This window comes from Mus musculus, chromosome 10 (genome assembly GCF_000001635.26).
Source record: "Mus musculus strain C57BL/6J chromosome 10, GRCm38.p6 C57BL/6J".
Taxonomy (NCBI): Eukaryota; Metazoa; Chordata; class Mammalia; order Rodentia; family Muridae; genus Mus; species Mus musculus.
The window spans coordinates 41,809,884-41,830,098 of NC_000076.6; the positions used below are offsets into that span (position 1 = coordinate 41,809,884).

Sequence of the window (20,215 nt, forward strand, 5' to 3'; positions counted from 1 at the left end):
CGAGAAAGGACAACACCGCGGAAAGCGCATGCGCCCTGGCCGGCGTCGCGCATGCGCAGCAGCCGGTCTTAGTCAGTGGCGCGCTGGACTCGGGGTCCGGAGGTACTCTGCCCGAGGGCGGGGCTGCTTCCAATGGCTGTCTTTGCGGGTCGCGTGTGCCTGGGCGGAGAGGCAGGCATGGGGCAGGGGCGGCTCCCGGCGGTCCCGGGCGGGGACAGGGGAGGGGCTGGGGGTGAGGACCCCGTCTCCCCTCCCTGCTCCCGCCCTCTGGGCCGATCCCCACCGACGGGGCTGGGCGAAGGGGCGGGCTCTGTGCCTGGGGCCCTTTGCTTCAGCCGTGCAGCCCTGGGCTCGATGACTGCTGGATTGCGGGGTGCCCTCTGGCTTGGCGGAGGTGGGCGAGGACAGAGGAGTAAGAGGAGCATCGGCGTACCCCGGGGGACAAGAACCGGCAGGGTTGGGGACGCCGCCCTTAGTCGCCGCTGACACTGTGATTGGCGGACACTGCTCCCCCGGAGCACCGGAGCCTCGGGCCCCAGCAGCTAAGGGCCAGGGTCTACCGCCTACCCCGCCAGCACCCGCCCGCTGCCCTGCCGCGGCGCTAGGAGGAGCCGAGGGGGGCGGAGACTGGTGTCGGAGGAGGGCGGGGTGGGAACGGTCGAGAACCAGCCGCTGCACAGACAAAAAATCGAATGGCTGGAGAACCTTCTACTGTTTACCAGCCTTTTGGGACCAAGCACGGATTTGACAGCTCCACAACGTGAGGATATCCGCTGACCCTGCGACACAGAGAACACTTCCCCGGGACTCTGTGTCCAGCTAACCAGCTCTGTGAGATTGCAACTTTCCAAGTTTGTTCTTTTCAATCTCTGTCAGAAGACTGCCCTCGTGTAGGAGAGGGTGCCTGGGTGATCCGCCTTGTGGATCGATTTGAAAGCATCAACTTTAAAAAGCACGTGTGATTCCCAGTGCCATCCAGACGCCTGCTTTCACGACGGCTGGATTTCTCTGACTTTATTCTTAGCGTTTCTCGTTGTTTTTGTTTTTTGTTTAAAAAACAAACAAACGACGGGCTGCTTTGGGGGAATGCTGAAAGGTAACTGACTAAACGCTGAAAAAGAAAAAGCTCTTGATTGTCATGGCTGAAGGAGAGAATGAAGCGAGATGGGAGGGACTGTGCAGCAGAGACACGACTACTAGAGAGACAGCACTGGAAAACATTAGGCAGATCGTTTTGAGAAAAACCGAATACCTTCGTTCAGCGAAAGAGACACTTTCCCGACCTTCAGACGGACTTTCAAACGCGGTTTCTTTGGATGGGATGAATAAACTTCTTGCTCATCTGCTTATGCTCTCTAAGAGATGTCCCTTTAAAGATGTGCGAGAGAGAAGCGGGCTCATTCTGAAGAGCGTCGAGGTAAGAGCAGTTTTAGAGTGACTTAACTAGCCGATGTGATTTGACTTAGTTATTCCCGTCGCTTTTGCTTCCATGGGGGTAGTCTAACTGGTTAGCTGTTAATAATGACATCACTAGGCATTAGAGGGTTCTGTAAAACGTTCAATGTTGGGCCCAAATGGAACAGGCTAAACTAAAAACGGTTTTCAAAAATAGATGAACAGGAATTGTTTTTATGGTGTTTTTGGGTAGAAATGGCATTGTCTGTGGAATATAATATATATGAAAGGTCTGGTTAATTAAAATCCAGTCTTTGTCATTTTTTTTCTGTTTGTTGCCAAGTGTAGCCAGTGCGCTTTTCACATTGTTATGGTGTGGAAAGTTTCACACTGAAAGCCTCAAAAATGAGGAGTTGCATGAAATATTTCCTATTTGTTCAGAGTAACTGGCAGGATAATTTTTTTCTGGCTCTTTAACAAAGACAGGATTTCATTTTCTAAAAGCATCCTAAAACAGAACTAGAAAACAATAATAAAAAACAGCCTAAGTCATAAAGAAGGTAACTCTTGTCCAGGTGGAAAAGTTGGACCCAGAGTTGGGCGTTCAGTAGCTTACTCTCCATACTCCCAGGAAGCTGAGGAATAATGCCACCAGGAGTTCGAGACCAGCCTGGCGAGCAATGAGTACTAGGTCCATACATGGCTACATGGCAAGGCCCTGCCTTAGGGTTGCAGGGAGGGGGTTGTGGGGAGAAAAAGAAAGAAAAGTTGGGTCCAGGTAAGGCATTTGGTGAAAATACTTGGCTGCTCAGTTATTTTCTGTTTTCCTTGAATTGTTTCTTTCCTCTTTTCATGTGCAAACCTATTAAATTGTGAGTGCAGTAAGGTTTAAAATTCTATAATGTCCTGCCATTTTTCTACAGTCACTTTATTCTGTTGTATTAGAAGGTGTGTTAAAATTTGGAGAAGCAGGAGAAATGTTTATACATATGAAGAATGCTCACTGACTGTGTATTAAGTGATGACAGCTTTCTTTAGTGACTTAGATAAAAGAGGTGCAATCATAGCCATAAAATAATTATCTTCAAATATTTTTACAGATACTCTAGAATCAGTAATAATTCGTTTTACAGGAAGGAGCTAATTCTCAGTGTATGTGCATTCTGTCCCTTGGACATAAGGAACTATTTCTCTAGACCTCTGCATAGCCACTATGGGAATTTTTCTTAAGTAGTGGAGTCATCATTGTGCACATCCAACATTGTTGTGGGTTGTATGTAAGTAGGTGACCGGGAAGTTTGTAGGCTTCTCATCTAGTGTTTCAGGGGAGTCGCCCTTCCTCTTGGTGTGACTCTACTTCACCTTGGTCTCTGAGTGGGAGACTAAATAATATAACTTGTTAAGAGTTATACTGAAGATAAAGTATCCGAGCTCTGGGAAGTGCTAAGGCAATGCACTAGAGTCAGACCTGGGTTCAAGTGCGTCCTTATTAATGTACTAAATGACCTTAGGCAAGTTCCTTGCCTTTCCTTGTGTTCGATTTTCACGTCTTATAAAATCAGGATAAGAATGCAGAGCTTTTGTGAGATGAAATGGCATGCAAAGTGCCAGAGTCCTATCTAGTGAATGCACCTCTCCTCTTTCACAAGTGCAGTAGACTATGTAAAGTATATCTCAAGCTGGATTTGTTCTGCAAAAGGACACCGGGTTCTGTGTTGTAGTGGCTTCCTATAGACCTTCATTTTTCCTCTCTTCTGTTATTCTTTACTGCTGCCATTGTTGTAAGAGGTACTTGATTTGTATTGTTCAGTAAGCTGTGTTGGTTAAGTCTCTTCCCCCAGAAGGGCTCTTAAGTCCTCAAGTATTGAGAGTATTGGCTGAGACCTGGAAGCTACTAAGTAACTATCCGATGGATAAACAAAGGTGTTTGCCTTCTTGCTGTCTCCCATTAATTTGCAAAGATGAAATTTCCACTTTATGGAGTTTCTCCCCCACAGCATTGATTCATGCATGCATTTGAGCAGCACACAGTGACTAACATAGCAAGCACTGGGGGCAAGTAGGAATGTTTGGATGTTCTGCCAAAGGGAGACAGGCTGTAAAGAAGTCCAGGGAGAGTTTCTTGAGGCAAACACCTTTAAAGAGAGATTTAATGTTCATTCATTCACTCACTCACTCATTCATTCATTTACTCTGAGACAGGATCCTGCCTTAGCCTGCCAGGTTGTTGTGGTTATATACCACCACACTTTTCTTATGAGTAATTATCCATACAGTGAGATTTGTCATAGGGTTCTAGACCTAGAAAATAGTTTGTGTGAAGGCTTCAAGGCAAGAGCAAGTAACTGAGTTCTAAGACTTGACAGTAATTTAGGATTGTTGAAGTTCACAGTTTGAGGGAAGTGTGGAATTTAAGAGCATATGCTCTGGAGTCAGGCAGACCTGGCTTAGATACTTTCTTATCTGTACAACTAAGAATAAGTTCCATATTGCTTTTCAACTCAGTTTCCTTATCTGCAAAATGGGGATGATGCTAGTAGTTCTTGCCTCACAGTGCTGCCGATGCCGAGAGGATAAAATGGAATAATGCCTGCGATGCAGAGCGCAATGCCAAGCACAGGAGAGGTGCACTAGAAAGGTAGACACAGTATTGTTCTCCCAGAGGGACTGTGGGCAGGGCTAAGGAATGTATGTGTTAGCCCAGGACAATGGGAAGCCACTGATGCTTTGAACACGAGGGTAATATGATTGCTAGTGTTACAGAGATCATTCTGGAAGATCCAGGGTCAGGAGGGGATGTGTCGGATCAGTTACAAGGTTGTTCTGCGGCAGAAACAATAGTGGACAGCCATGTGGTGAAAGAACAGCAAATGAATGTGAGTTGAACAAGGTGTTAGAACCCATGGAATATAGCATTTAAATAAATTGAAGAGATGAAAATAAAATCAGAATTTGTGACTTGATTACTTAGTGAATAATGACTGGTAGGTCGATTTAGGAGAAAAATTCGTTTTTCTTTCTACACATTGAGTGAAGTTAAGCCGTCTCTGAGGCACCCAAAAGGAAGTCACCCCTGGATGGGTTTGTGTCTCTGCTTCCACTGTATAGTTCTCCTTCACTTCTCCAGACTTACCCCAGCTGTCACCTTTCTGTCCACCCTCATTGCTGCGCAGCCACTTATCTACCCTGCTCATCTGACCGAATTACTTTGCTGTCTAACCCCCATTATGATAGCCTACAGCCTTAACACTGCTGACCCACACTTCCCAGCCCAGCCTCACTGCCCCTCATTGCTCACACTGGCAGCCGCCTCACTTGGAGGGTGAGTAGTAGTTGGAGCTAGTGCTCCATGGTGCTGTCTGTCACTCACTGGGAACAGCAGCAGCAGCTGAGTCACATGTAAGATCTTGAAGCTGCTCCTACAGGCCTTTAACTACTGTGGTCAGTTCAAGGAACTGGTCAGCAAGGGAGAGCTGTGGATTGGATTCCAGATGACCGCTAAACCTATAAAAATTAGCACATTGGTAGACAAAGCCTTATATCACCCGTTCTCAATTTGTTGATTTCATAGCAACAACATATTAAAATCTGTTTGACAAATTTTCAAGAATTGCTGTGTACCAAGCACTGTCCTTGGAATCCAAGGAGCAGGGAGATGTTTCCCCTGCATCTCAGCAGGTCCCCCTTCTCATCTTTGCTGAATCTAAAAGAAATCCCATTTATAAATCTCTTTATATACCTCAGGCCCATGTAAGGGTCACTACTGAGTCTTGTTGTCTGTAAAAAAAAAAACCAAAAAAAACAAAACAAGTAAGATAAACTATAAATGCATATATGATGAAAAGATTATGAAAAGAGAAAAATACATAAACTTGATAGTAATGAACATAGAAAATGGTAGTAGATCTAGATTGAGTAATTAAATACTTAGTTAGATGAAGGGGGATTTCACTTAATTATGTGTGAGTATTTCTCCCAGGAAGAAATGAAACTTGAAGCATTGCATAGGATATGCTTTAATGGTTCTCAGAGCATCTCTCATTGATGTCCAACTGAGTAACATGTAGCACATGTGTGCTTGTTATATGTACACACTTTGGTTTTGATTTGTTCTAATTTCTCATAAATACAATCATTACAATCAGTTGTTTACAATTTGTTGGTATAGCCACATTGCCAACCATGCTTGCTTTCTGTAGCCATGCCTTCCTATATATCTGCCTCAGAGACTTTCCCTCAGTCTCTGTTGATCAGAGTGGCCGTGTTCCTTTCTAAGCCAGTCATTGACAAAGAAGTTAGACATTTGTCTTTAGTCTGGGTTAATAAACATTCTCGCCCTAAGGACCAGGAGACCCCTCCCGTCACTGAACAAAATGGATGCTTGGTGAGAAAAGGGGACGGGAGGCTGCCATGTGCAGTCAGAGGTGCCTTTAACTTGTTGCATTTGGACATGATTTCGTAATTTAGCATTTGGTCTATTTGCAATTTGGACTTTATTAGATTAAGAGTATATTTAATTCACTTATTATGGGGGCTATAAATTAAAAGAACATAGCAGAGTAGGAACATTCTAGGAACAGATTTGGTCTTTTGTTTGTTTGGTTGTTTTGCTTTGTTTTGTTTTTGAGACAGGGTTCCTCTGTGTAGCTTTGGCTGTTCGGAACTTGCTTAGTAAACCAGGCTGGCCTCAAGCTCAGAGATCTGCCTGTCTCTGCCTCCTGAATGCTGGGATTAAATGTGTGCGCTGCCACATCTGGCAGATGTGGCAGTTTTGCTTTGCTTTCCTTTTTACTGTCCTGTACTCAGAACCAGAAGTTTAAGTTAGTGTGTGTCAAACACACAGCCCTCATTCTTGCTTCTCTCTTAGGTGTGCAAGAAGCCTTCCTCTTATACTGCCACAGCTTTATACACTGGGAAGTCCCTTCTCTCCCAGAAGGCTCTACGACTGCCTTCTCTATTCATTACCTTCTTGCATTCCTCCCTTAACTACTTTCTATCCTTTTTTTTTTTTTAAACAGGGTTTCTCTGTGTAGCCTTGGCTGTCCTGGAACTCACTCTGTAGACCAGGCTGGCCTCGAACACAGAAATCCGCCTGCCTTTGCCTCCCAAGTGCTGGGATTAAAGGTGTGTGCCACCACCACTGCCCGGCTACTTTCTATCCTTAAGAGGGAAATACTATTTGTTCTCAAGCTTCTGAGTGCTCTTTGATGGAACCCGGGTGGTCCTCCCTCCCCTCAATGGCTTGAGGCTAAATAGAGAACTTAAAACAAAAGTCAAAACTAACTTGGTCTTGCTATGAATCCCAGAGTGGCCTTGAACCCTTGGAGATCATGCTCTTGGTTGCTGGAATAACAGCCGTGTGCCACCGTGCCCAATTGGATGAAACTATCTAACTCCCTCCCTCTCTCGCTCCCTCCCTCCCTCCTATTGGTTCTTTTGATAGAACCCTGGGCCTTGCACACGTTGTATCAGTAAGATACACTCTTAGCCCTGAGCCTTTTTTTTTTCTCCAGCTTACAGGATGAACCATATCTATTTATAGAACCATATCTATTTATCTACTCTCATGTCCTCTTTACAAAATATAAGTGCACCCTGTTCGTGTTCTTCCTTTGTTGTGTACCTTCAGAAAAGTTAAATGAGAAGCGCACATTTTTTTTTAAAGTTCTTGAATTTCATGTATTTTGTTCCTGTTACAGTGCTTCAAATGGCCTCTACCATGAAAAACCCTGTTTAGAAATGTTATTGTGACATGTTTGTTTTGTTTATAAACGGAATGTGCTGTTTGGTATAAAGATAGGATGTTAAACAGCTGAGTGTTAAATCTGAGTCTAAGGTCATAGGTTATTCCTGGCCTCATGGAAGAGGCTTTGAGACAGGTTAGCTTAATTAAATTTTTGTCTGGTCACCAACACTTGCCCTAATACACTGTAATGTACAGATGGTTCGTGGTGCAGATATGAAATAGGTGTGCCATGCTCTTTATTTTACCATACATTTTTTTCCCTTTTGATAAGCTGTAAGAGATTTACAAAATCCTTTTACTACTTGAATAGATTATAAATTAATAATTGACATGACTAAAGATTTCTTGAAATCTTTTCTCAGGTAGTATCTTGAATGTGATAAAGAATTCTTAATTGCCTAGATTGGTACTATTTAATGTTTTTTATTTTGACCCAGACTTTCTAGCTCTTATTACATGAAATGAGAAAGACTTTTTGTGATCGTAAAGAAATCACTGAGCACCCCAGATCCACGAGCATAGATGGTGTTCTCAGACATCAGACTGGGAGGAATTGGATTAGTATTTGCTGATTATATTTCTAAGGGCAGCAGGAGACTGGAAATATAAATATATATTTCATGTTTTGTCTCTCTCACTGTTGGTTGCCACCACTGATAAACATACACTTGTCTATAAAGTTAATACACAGAGAGAAGAGCTTTGGAAAGAGTTCTGCTTGTTTTTAAAAAAATATCATTTCACTTGAAATGTTTTCGGGTTTTCTGTAGAACGACTATGGTATTATTTATTGGGATTACCAGTTAACATTTTATTGTTAAATGTATCTGTACCACTTATTTTGTGCTATACTTTTCAAGTAAATATATTGAGAAAAATTCAAGTTTATAAAAAGGAAAAATCATATGAAACTTAACAGCATAAGAAGTTGTCCATTCTATATTGTACTTTTTTCATGACTATATATTTTTAAAATCTGATAGATTACCAAGAAATATGAGAATACCTTGCAAAGATTAGATACTTTAGTTTTGTATTTTATTTAAATTTTACCTTAGTAAAATAATCAAATCTAATAAGTAAATGAATTTTGCTTTAAAATAATTTTATGTGCATAGTGTTTTGCTCTCGTATATATGTGTACTACATGTGTATTCTGCATGTGTGACTGGTGTCCAGGGAGGCCAGAAGAGGATGCCAGATCCCTTGGCAGTGAAGTTAGGGATGGTGGCCAGCCATCATGTTCGTTCTGGGGACAGAACATGGCACATCTCAAGAGCTCTTAGCCCAACTCATCTCTCCAGTCCCAGAACTTTTACCTTATTTTTAAGTGAAGCTAAAGAAGGTCTTTCTAGACTTATAAATGATTAAAATTTAAGTTCTTAGCCTCCTTTCTTCTGGACTCTAACTCAGGGCCTTGAAGATGCTCCACAGGTACTCCACCACTGACAGCGCATCCCTTCACCCCCATTTAAGCCATGCTAAAGGGAAACAAAGTTTATTCATTTTAGAACGTTTAAAGAAAACTTTACGTTCATTCCTATTTGGGGGAGGTGCCATGCTGCATGCGAGGCCACAGGACAAGTTGTGTGCATTGCTTCTCCTGTGGCTTCTAAGAATCAGACCAAGTTTGTCAGCTCCTGTGCAAGACGACCTCTAGCTGACCGATTTTATTTTTTTCATTATCATATATTAATTATGCATAGTAATGGTGTTTATGTCATTTTGTAATACACATAATATAGTTCAGCCATAGTCACCCCCTTACTATCTCTGTTCTCTTCCCATTCCTACTGATCCCCGCCTGTTTCTAGCCAGCATCCCCCCTTTCCTGTCTTTGTATGTCTGTGTGACTGAGATTGAGAAACAAAAGTTTAGCCGGGCGTGGTGGCACACGCCTTTAATCCCAGCACTCGGAGGCAGAGGCAGGCAGATTTCTGAGTTCAAGGTCAGCCTGGTCTACAAAGTGAGCTCCAGGACAGCCAGGGCTATACAGAGAAACCCTGTCTCGAAAAAAGCAAAAAAAAGAAAGAAAGGAAGGAAGGAAAGAAGGAAGGAAGGAAGGAAGAAAGAAACAAAGAAAGAAAAGTTTATAATGTAAATTTTATGACATTATAGTACCAAACTCAACTTTAAATATGTGTTCATTTAATAAATATGAGTTCACCTAATGAGCAGTATTCATTCATTTAGTATTTTTCACTTAAAAACTGTTTAAACTGACAAGCTGATAAATATTTATCCTTTAAAAAATAATTAACCATGTGGCTCGGATAATTTGTTAATTCTGTGTGTAATACTCAGTAGTTTTATTCGAATCTTAGTTTATAAAAAGTGCACATTTGCTATGCTGATCACTGGCATCTGACAACATTGCACACTTGTCTTTTAATTTTGCATGATTTCATTTTCTGGCACATTGGCAGGTGTTCACCGTCTATAATTATAACTGAGTAAATTTTCAAATGCTATTCATAGCCTAAACACAGTGAGACATGTGATAAAGACCAAGCCTTCCAAAATAGTAGTAGAGTGATGTTTTCAGTGCTGCTGAAGGGCACACCTAAGCGAAGACTTTCAAAACTCAGTGATTTATAGACAGGGAGGCAGGTTGTCATAGACTAAGATCTCTCAAAGTCCTCCATTCTCATGGTTTTGGTAGCAATTAAATGTCAAGCTAAAAAGTACCTGTTTTTTAATCTAACAAGAGAGATTCATCAACAGATAAATTACAAAATTTAGCATTTATCTTTTGTTTGGTTAATGACAGTGTGAAAAAATAAATTAAAATTTTATTGAGACAGTGTAGATTTTTTATTAAACCTATTGAAGTATTTTATCTCATTTATTCAAAATTTATTGGGTACCTAATACATACTAAACACTGTGTTTACAGGTTTGGGATCTTGTTTTGTTTTGTTTTGAGACAGTGTTTTACCTTGTAGCTATGTAGCCTTCACTGGCCTGAAACTTGCTGTCTAGACCAGGTTTGCCACAAGCTCACATAGATCGTCAGACCTTGGCCTCCAGAGTGAGGGTATGTTGATGAGTTTTTTGATGTAGGAAAGAAAAGACATAGACTTTGCCTTTTAAACAGGGCCTCTACTTGAAACAAACAAAACCAAACCACAGCCTTATATTTTTTGTATTCATGGATTATTTTAATTTCTACGTATCGTCCTAAATAGCATGGTTCCCCTTGAATCTTGAAGGTTAAACTATTATTTCAGAATGGTTTAAAGATCACATTGGCATTTTGTAGCAGCCATGTGCTTATGTTAACCACTGGAGCCTCTGTTTCTTCATCTAAGAATTGACATTTTATTATTTATCTTGTGATGTGATTAGAAAAATTAAAGGTAGAGGCACCAAGGTGCATAGTCCTGTATCACACTGTGGCCACTGCAGAAGCAGGTTTGGGGCAGAGTTAACTGAAGTGAGTACAGGGACTCAGGGGGCTCAGGAGGCTCAGGGTGCTGAGAATAAGTGAGGGTTGAGTGCTCAGCCCTAAGACATTTCTTTATACCACCTCGACGGGGCTCAGAGCATCATGGGCATGGAGGAAAGAATGGAGGAGCTGGGAGACAAGGAGAGGTTAGGAGACACTTTGGGTGTGACGCAGCCATTAAAATCATCTGCTCAGCAAGCCTGGGCTCATGTGCACTGAGCTTACATGAATCTTGCCTGTTTAGAGCCAGTCATGGCCATGGGAGAAACCGGGACACCTGTCGAGCTTTTGTCTATTGGTGGACTCTAGAATAAAGGAGTTAGGAATAAACTTTGTGGAATTTCTACTTAACTTCAAAGCTAGGGTGGTGGTGGTGGTGGTGGTGGTGATGCCATCTATAAATTTACATGGTGATATTGAAAATTAAGTGAAAATGGAAGCATCCAGAAGTGGGTCTGGTTCATAATAGGGTTCTAAATACTGGTGAGATGTCTCCTTAATGAGGCCAAGTCCAGACCAGCAGGGCTTTAAGAATGGGCAGACTCGGTTTTTATTTATGTAATTGATTTTAATGGATCCCCCATGCAAATCACATGTGTCAATACTCCTAATGGTGTTGTGAACATTTAAGTTCTGTGCTCCTGCATAGCCTGCCTAAGGTTCTGTTGTCGTGGATGGTTTCTGACCCAGGATAAGTGTTAGACTTTGTTCAGAATTGATAGCAAATCCCTAGTGTTCCGTCCAGCCCTTGCTGTACTCTAGTATCAATCCAGAAAGCCATCATGGCACTCGCATTGAGGGTGGCAGGCAGCCAAGTTATCATCTAGGTGATCACGTGCTCATTGAGAAATGGGTAGCCATAGCCTATGCTTGCAGGCCTGGGGCAGCAGTAGAGGGTCACTGTCGACCATAGGCTGTTGAGTTAGCCACACCTTGATCAAAGTCCTTAACTTTCTCAAACCTTTGCTCTCAGTGGTGAGGCATGTATAGTGTCACAGCAAGTGTTAACTCATAGTTCAGAGAGGCATTGGGGAGCCATCTCTCTGACACAGTATGCCCGCAGGTCCCCCAATCCCTAGGAAACAGAAGGGCGGTACTTGTTTTTGTTTTAGCTACTTTGCAGGTTCTTTGTCCAGGGGAAGTAGCATTTCTAAAAACTATGAATAAGGATTTTATAAATATTATTTTAATTCTCTGGAAACTGGATTCCTCACAGATCATGTTATCTGTTATTTCACTTATGAACATTTTGCTTTGATTTATGTCTTCAGGGACACATAGGGTAGGACAGCAAGTGACAGTTCGTATGCCAACTAATGAGAAAGCAGACGAAGCCTCCTGTCTACTACTCCAAGTCAGTTACCTGTTACAGGTTCTGTGTGCCTCATGACACTGCAGAGGACAGGAGACCTGCCCAGTGGGGTCCCTACTCTGCATATCCACTGGGATCCCCCAGAAAGTTAGAACCAAGCACCTAAGCAAAGGCTACATTACCTAAAAGATCCTCCACAAGAGATGGAAGGTTCTGTACCATCCTCTCTTGGTGTGTGGTGCTGTCTGAGCTCCTGTGTCATGTCCTCTCTGTCATTCTCACAGGTCAGATGACTCAAGTCTCTCCTACTTACTCTAAAGTGAGTAGAGTTGGAACCAAGACACCTTAAATCATTTTCTACAGTATGGTTATTTTTTGAGTAGAGAAAAGAATTCGTGTTGTGTATGCTAAGCCTGGTATTCAGCCCTTTCACCTAGTTACAGTCATGAGTCACAACAGCATACTGTATAGGTATTATCATTATTCTGTACATTAAAAATGTCCAGAGATATTAAATAACTTGGCCAAGACATCATAAGTTAAGGAGAAGCTAGATTTCACAGTGGGCCATGAGACTTGTCACCATTATACAACATTATCTGAATAAAGATTTAATAAGATATTAGCAGTCAGTATATATCACTAAATTATTTTGCCTTAAAACATAAAATCAAAATTTTACTTAAACCCTGACTCATCCTGGAACTGTATTTGAACCCTGGTGAGTATTGATGTTTCACTGTGGTCTATAGCCTTCATCACCATCACTGTAAATTATACCGACTGCCTGCAGTGGGGATGCTAGAAATCCGGTGTATAGAAAGGCTTGTCTTTACATTAAAAGAGTCTAAGTCAGATGGTTCCTTTAATGCACTACCTAAAAGAAAATTTGGTATATTTCCATGAGTAATGACTAAAGATTAGCTGTGAATGTTGAAAGCATATTCTCCTAGGTAGCTCATTGTTGCCATGACAGTGCTGGCACTGTGAGTGTTGTAGTAACTCCTTGCAGTGATCTTATTTTAGACCCTAATGTTCCTAAGTGCTAAAAGTCCCCTTCCCGCCCCACAAGAACCTCTAGTGGAAAAGTACTGGTTTATAGCTGGCTTCGAGCTTTGTGGCTGAAAGGCTGTACTATTGTGGGTTTTAAAAAAATAGTGTAGGAGTGTTGAGTATTTTTCCTGTGGATTATAAATGTTTGAAATCTACCAAGATATGGTATTGCATTACAAGTCAGACAGCAAGTTGTTTACCACACAAGAAAAGGGACCTCAATTGTCTTTTGAGAAATCGAGCCCAGATTGTATAACTCCACTGAGCACACACAGAATGAATTTTCCATTTGCTTGTCGCCCATGCATACTCTAAAGTGTGCAGAGTTCCCTTTTAAAGTTATTATGTAAAAGTTGTCCTTAGAACCATTGTGTTTAAGCAGTATGATTTCCATATTCAGTATTTACCTGTGTAAACTGTTACATTTCACTGGACTAATTTCTTACATTGTAGTAAACTCATTAAATTATACAGTGACTTTAAGAACTTACCTGATTGGGTATCTGAACTAACATTTGAGATTGTTTTTTTTTTTTTCTGAGACAGTCATATAATCTCTACATCCCCACACCAAATTCCCTGTGTCAGTGAGGAGGGCCCTACATTCTTGACCCTCCTGCCTGGGCTTCTGCCTCAGTCTCCAGGTGCTGATATTACACACCTGTACCACGACACCCAGCCTAATGTAAGTTTTGAGGCTTTTTTTTTTTTTTTTTTTTTTTTTTTTTTTTTTTTTTTTTTGAGACAGGGTTTCTCTGTGTAGTCCTGGCTGTCCTGGAACTCACTTTGTAGACCAGGCTGGCCTCGAACTCGGAAATCCACCTGCCTCTGCCTCCCGAGTGCTGGGATTAAAGGCGTGCGCCACCACCGCCCGGCTGTTTTGAGGCTTTTAAAAACTTTTTTGTGTATGTATTACAAAACAGATTTAAAATATTTTACTGATTTTTAAAATTATGAGTCCTACTATATTTGTACCAGTAAGCACAAAATAGTTTCAAACTCATAATTGACATTTTACTAATTTTCACATACAGTTAGTAGTTCAGAATTTTGATATCTGTGGCACATTCACTAAAAGCAGGATGTAAAGAGTAATGGTGTTGGCAAATAGCCCTGTCAGAAGCAGACACAATCTCTAAGTACTGTGCTACACTTAAGTAATGGCAACTGTCGACAACTGACTCCATTTATTCTGTCTCTAAACCTGCTCTTCCCTTCCTGTCCTGTTCCATATCAACATGTTAACTCCCTGACGGTCAAAGGTACTGGAGCTGAGGCTGGAGCTCCGTTGGTAGTGTTTGCCTGGCCTGCATGGCATGGTGGTGCATGCCTGTATTCCCAGCTTTGGAAGGTGTAGCAAGGGGAACTAGAAGATTGGTCATCCTCAGCTAATGGTGACTTGAAGCTAGCTGGGACTGCACAAGACTGCTTCAAAAACAAAAACAAAAACAAAAAAAAACCCCCAATCTTTTGGCGAGGGGATTTGTATCTGTACTAAACATACACACTCTTGTCATTTCCCAAACAATATGGTGTGACTACCATTGGCATTGTATAAGGGGTAGACACAATCTAGAGAGTGTATGAGTGTATGGATGGAAGGGCGCGCACAGCGTAGAGAGCAGTTTATCAACCTCCACTGGAATCTAAATGGCTCCTACACAGTTGGAGCCAGTCTGTGTCAGTCCAGCTAGCCAGCTTAATGCAGAAAACTTAGTTTCCTAGACAAAAAACTTGAACCCAAACTAGAATTTCGTTTGGCCTTTGTACTAAGAAATGAATTATTACTAAATGTACTTTTATTATTCTCTTAGTAATAATTACTCAGATAAAGAGGTGCCAAGCTGAGTGTAGTGGTGTATCCCTGGAACTCAGAATCTGAGAATCTATAAATTAAAGGCTAGTCTGATTTACACACTGAGCTCCAGGCCAGCCAGGGCTGCATAGTAGACAGCATCTAAAATAAAAGGAAGATAAAATAAAAAGACAAACATTTGCTAATTCTAGTCTGCAGTAGTCTTTGGTGGCCTCTTTAGGTTTTCGAAATTAAGGAAACATAGTATCCAAAGATTTCCCCCCCCCCCCCCAAGACAGGGTTTCTCTGTATAGCTCTGGCTGTCCTGGAACTCACTCCGTAGACCAGGCTGGCCTCAAAATCAGAAATCCACCTGCCTCTGCCTCCCAAGTGTTGGGATTAAAGGTATGCGCCACCACCGCCCGGCATATCCAAAGATTCAAATGTTGAGTAAATAATAACAATTTTTTAACAAAACTTTAAAGATTACATGTGTTTATTTTCTGTGTGTATGTACATATGCTTGTATGCCCGTGGCTCACGTGTGGAAGTCAGAAGACAGTTTGCACGGGCTCTGTCTGTCCTGTGGTGAAGCTCAGGTTAGCAGGCTTGGCAGCAAGTGCGGTGTGGCCTGCAGCAGCTACCGCTGTACTCTGGCATGTCAGAGGGAAGGCTTCTATTCCCTGGCCGGAAGGGAACTGAATGGTGCTTCTCTCCCTTTCCTAGAGTTCTTAGTAGTAGGGAACGGAGTTTCCTAAGTCCTACAACATCTGCCATTACATGAGTGTGCCTTTAAAAAGAAAGTTTTTAAAATCTTCTTTTGTGTCTGACACTATTCTGGCACTAAAGAGGGTGTTTGTTTGTTTGTTTTTAAGTAGAAAATGCTCTCATGAATTTTCAAGTGAGTTCAAGGAAAACAGTAAGAATAAATCAAGATTGTGACTAAGTTAAAATTGTATGATAATATGTTAATAAGCAGTGTGGCTGCTGATAAAATGTTTTATCTATAATATATTTGAATACAGTCATAGGTGGTTGTTTCTTAAGATTGATTTGTGTGATGAATGTTTGCTTTTATGAATGTGTGTACACCACATGCATCCCCTGGTACCTGAGGAGGTCAGAAGAGGGCAGCAGATGCCCTGCAACTGGAACATCTCCCCCACCCCAAATACACACACACACACACACACACACACACACATTTTTTTTTAAGCAGGAGGATAATTAGGAAATTTGCAAGAACCAAAATATAAGCTGTGGTTGTTTTTTTTGGGGGGGGAGGGGGGAGATGAGGTTAAGTTTGAATTGTTTGTAATTACAGTCATACTTTTACTGAATGCGTATTCTGTACTACCGTGGTGACATTTCATATGTAGACTATGTAGCATTTTAGTGAGCTATACAGTTTGATAGAAGCATCTCCTGGTATACATGTGTGTATGCACTCCTCATGTCAGCCTAGACTAACGTTCTGATTGTGTCAGAGATTGGAAGGCCTCAGAAGCTTGCCTTGGGCTCCAGTGTCCTAGAGGGAGGCACTGCCAGGCGTGGAGGGACACACACATCTGCAGAGTGCCTCTCGGGGGTTTGTTTGTTGGTTTGTTCAGTTTGGTGTCGAGTAGGCCTGGAATTCACTTTATAGAACAAGCTGGCCTCAATTCATACTCCTCTCTCCTGTCCTTTTATAGTGCTGGGCTTATTATAGGCAAATACCACCACACCCAGTTGCAAGCACAGCTCTTGCTGTACCTTTTAATGTTTGGAGGTTTCATCTATGTTCTAGAATAATTTACACAACTATCTATGCATGTTCTTTGAAGGCTATTTTCCTGTAGTGTCTATAATTTTATAATTACAATTCTGTGTGGTAAGTTCTACATTTTTATAAATAAGTAAATAGGCTCAGGCCAGGCTCTGGTGGCGCACTCCTTTAATACTAGCACATGGGAGGCAGAGGCAGGTGGGTCTCTGTGAGTTCTTAGTAAGCAAGGAAAGAGTTCTCCCCAGAGTGGAAGTGACTCGGGAGCCAAGGGAAGCCACAGAAGCATTGAGTCACCCAGTGTTGGGCTTCGTAGCTCTCTGCTCCTGTTTGTACTTGATTTCTTAGATGGGCCACAGGAGGGAGACTTCCCCTTTCCTGCAGACTAGCCTCCTTCAGCCTGTTAATTCTGAGGTAGCGTGTTTAGTTCCTACTCTCTCATAACAGGCATATATTACCTCAGTTTTTAAAAAAAACAATTTAAAATCAATGTGGAAAGATTACATGACATAGAGAATTAATAGTAATTTAGAGCAAGGGATGATGAGGGCAGCTTGAGATAATAAAGATAGCTTAGTAGAGCAAATAAACCCTAATGTGATAATTGACTTCCCTCCTCAGCTTATCTTTACACAAGCGTGCGCTCTTTCTATCCCCAACATGCCCAAGCCTAGCCCCTGATGACTGGCTGGCCAGGTAGCTCTGGCCCTCTTGATCTTGCCTGCAGAGTGAGTTTTGACCTGATCATTGTTTCCCTTTTGCTCCATCTGCAAAGCTCGTGAGAACTTGTAACTAGGACTCCTGTGAAAGCTGTCTTGCTTTGATTTTTAAGGCAGGGCCTCCCATAGCTCAGTCTGGCCTTGGAATTGGTTGTGTGCTGAGAGCAGGGCAGTCTTAAACTTCTGACCTTCCATGTCTCTACCTGCCTGCCACGTGTTAGTTCTAGTCCTGTGCTTCCAGGCCTGGCAGCTTTGGTTTGTGCTGTCCTGAAACAGGCTCTTTCAGTATAGGCCAGGCTGTCCTCAACTTCATGACCATCCGAGTCTGCTTCCCATGTGCCAGCGTTTCAGGTGTGTGCCCCCAGCTTCCCATTGCAGAGTTTCCCATCCAGAATCAAAGATGGAGGTGGCCAAATGGACTTGTAAGCTTCTAGTTCCTAAAATGCCTTTTTTTTTAGCATTTAAATCCATTCATTTGTGCTGTTGATGCCCGCTTGAAAGGGGGCTGAACCAAGGAAGCCTTTGAATCCTGCCTAGATCAGAATTAATCTTCCACCCTCAGCTAGGACTGATGTCTGTCCTGTGTGCATTGGCGCAACAATGCTTGTTAAATTACTGGTGTGTTTCCATGCCAGCTGGCCAATAATAAATAGAAAACAGTATAAAGTTAATAATACTCTGTCAAGAGGTTTGTGTTGGAAACCACACATGCACTTGGGCATTATGCTAAAGATGGAGGTAGGAGACCTGCTCAGATGCCCTATACCTGCGGATGTTGAAGAAGGTACAGCAGCCCCTGGGTAGGAGACAGTGACTTTGTCTCTGACCTGATAAGGACCTAATCTTACAAAGGAAGTGTCACTTGTACCAAATGCAGAAGTAGCATCCAGGCTTGGGTGGTAACTGGAGACCCGGTCATAGCCAAGCGCAACACCCTCACTCACTAGCTGCAGTCCCTCTGGCGAGTTTGAAGAGCTTTAACAACTCAATTTAACCTACTGATCCAGAATGCTTTTGGTGGTTGGAAACCACACATATTTGTTATCTTGAGATTTCTATGGCATGGCTTAGCTGGACCTCTCCTTGAAGGTCTTTTATGGTACTGCAGCTAAGATCTCAAATTAGCAAAAGCTATAATCTTGTGTGAAGGCTCAGGAGAGTATGGTCTGCTTCCATGTGCACATAATTGCTGTTAGGATTTTGTTCCTTGAGAACTGATATAGAGAGGGTCTCAATTATGGAATTGGCCAGGGACTACCATGTGGGCCTCTCCGATTGTTTCATCAGGAAATACGTGAGAAGAGCTAGAGACTATCAGCAAAATACAAGTTACAGTTTTTCACAACATAATCTGGAAGGAGACAAAGCTTCACTTTAGTCATAATCTTTTCACTCAAAGCTGTTGCTGAGGTCCAGCCCTTGCTCAAGGTCAGCAGATTACTGAAGGGCAAATGGCATGGGAAGAATACCGTAAGGCAGGATCAGTGGGAGGCAGTCTGAAAGTAGCCTACTGTAACAACCTCTCCTGGGACTAGGGCATGGGAGGAAGGGCTCTCCCTCCATGCTGTGGAGAAAGCTACAGTTGACCGTACGTGTGTGGAGAGGAGTTAATGAAGAGCGTAATATCAAAGGGTTAGTATGGTACTGATCTGACTCCTCCCACACTTGTAAGCAATCTCCAGATAAAGAATTTTCTGCCATCTTCACCAGTGGATGCTGAACTCAGGCCCTATCTCCTCCTTTGCTAGGGTCCACCAAGACTCAGGAGGAGAGGTCTACCTGCCTCTGGTATCATCTTCCTCTTCCTCATTGCCTCCCTACACACATTGCTCTCCTTCATGCCTGTGTAGTTCAGGGAAACTTCCCAGTCTGCTCTTGGCCAAAGGGCAGGAAATGGCAGATGTCTTTCTGTCACCATTTGGTGGCTATATAATGAGATACACATCAAGTCTCACCTGTAGTGAAAATGAATGAAAAACTCTCAGACTTTTATAAGCATCCTCAAGTTAAAAAAAAAAAAAAAGAATGGGGTTGAATATTTTACCAATCAGATTTCTGTAGTCAATAGACTTCTCAAATTGAAGCTGGTTGTGGTGGTCTGAATATGCTTGGCCTTTGGGAAGTAGCACTATTAGGAGATGTGGCCTTACTGGGAGAGGGCCTTGGTAGAGGAAATGTGTTACTGTGGAGGTGGGGCTTTGAGGTCCCACATACATGCTTAAGTCTGATCAGAGTGAGCCAGAGTCCTCTCCTGGCTGCCGTCGGATCAAGATGTAGCCTTCTCGGCTCCTCCTCCAGAACCATGCCTGTCTGCACACTGCCCTGCCCCCACCATGATGGTAATGCACTGAACCGCTAAAACTGTAAGCCAGTCCCAATTCAATATTTCTTTATGAGAGTTACCTTGGTAATGGTGTCTCTTCCCAACGATGAAACCCTAACTAAAACACTGCTGTGTATTACTATCAACTTAGTCATGTCTGAAAGGTGGAGGTAAAATAATTTCTTTATGCTATAAGCCCTAATCTTTATCATCTTTAGTTGTTTCAGAACCACCAGAAATTATTATATAATTGATAGAAATTTGAAAAATTTTATCCCACTACATATAATATGTTGAAGTAAGGGCCTTCCTTCAATTATAGAGAATACTAATTTTAATAAGAAACATTTTCTCATGTCATTTTTAGTATAGTCATCCCAATGGTTCAAAAATTAAACCATTTTCAAATTTATTTGCTGTTTATAAATTTTAATTGGTATTTTTGAGACAAACATGGGCTGGTCTAGAAGTTACTATGTAGCCCAGGCTGACCTTAAACTTGAACTTACAACAGTCCTCCTGCATCAGCCTCCCAAGTGCTGGAATTATAACTATGAACCATCAAACCTAGCTTTGTACAGTACTAGGCAGCCACTTAAGGAATTCTGAGCAAGGACTGTTCCACCAAGCTGCACTCCATTTGTTTGTTTGTGACAAGGCCT

General features: G+C 42.2%; 1 protein-coding gene across 1 annotated transcript in view; it reads left to right on the forward strand.

The window, feature by feature from the left end:
• Positions 1-690: 690 nt before the first annotated feature.
• Sesn1 (sestrin 1) overlaps positions 691-20,215 on the forward strand; it is a 97,863-nt gene continuing 78,338 nt past the window's right edge. The window contains exon 1 of the mRNA NM_001162908.1: positions 691-1,417. Within this exon, the coding sequence (NP_001156380.1) occupies positions 1,139-1,417 (279 nt within the window). The 5' untranslated portion in view covers positions 691-1,138. The remainder of the gene's footprint in view (positions 1,418-20,215) is intronic.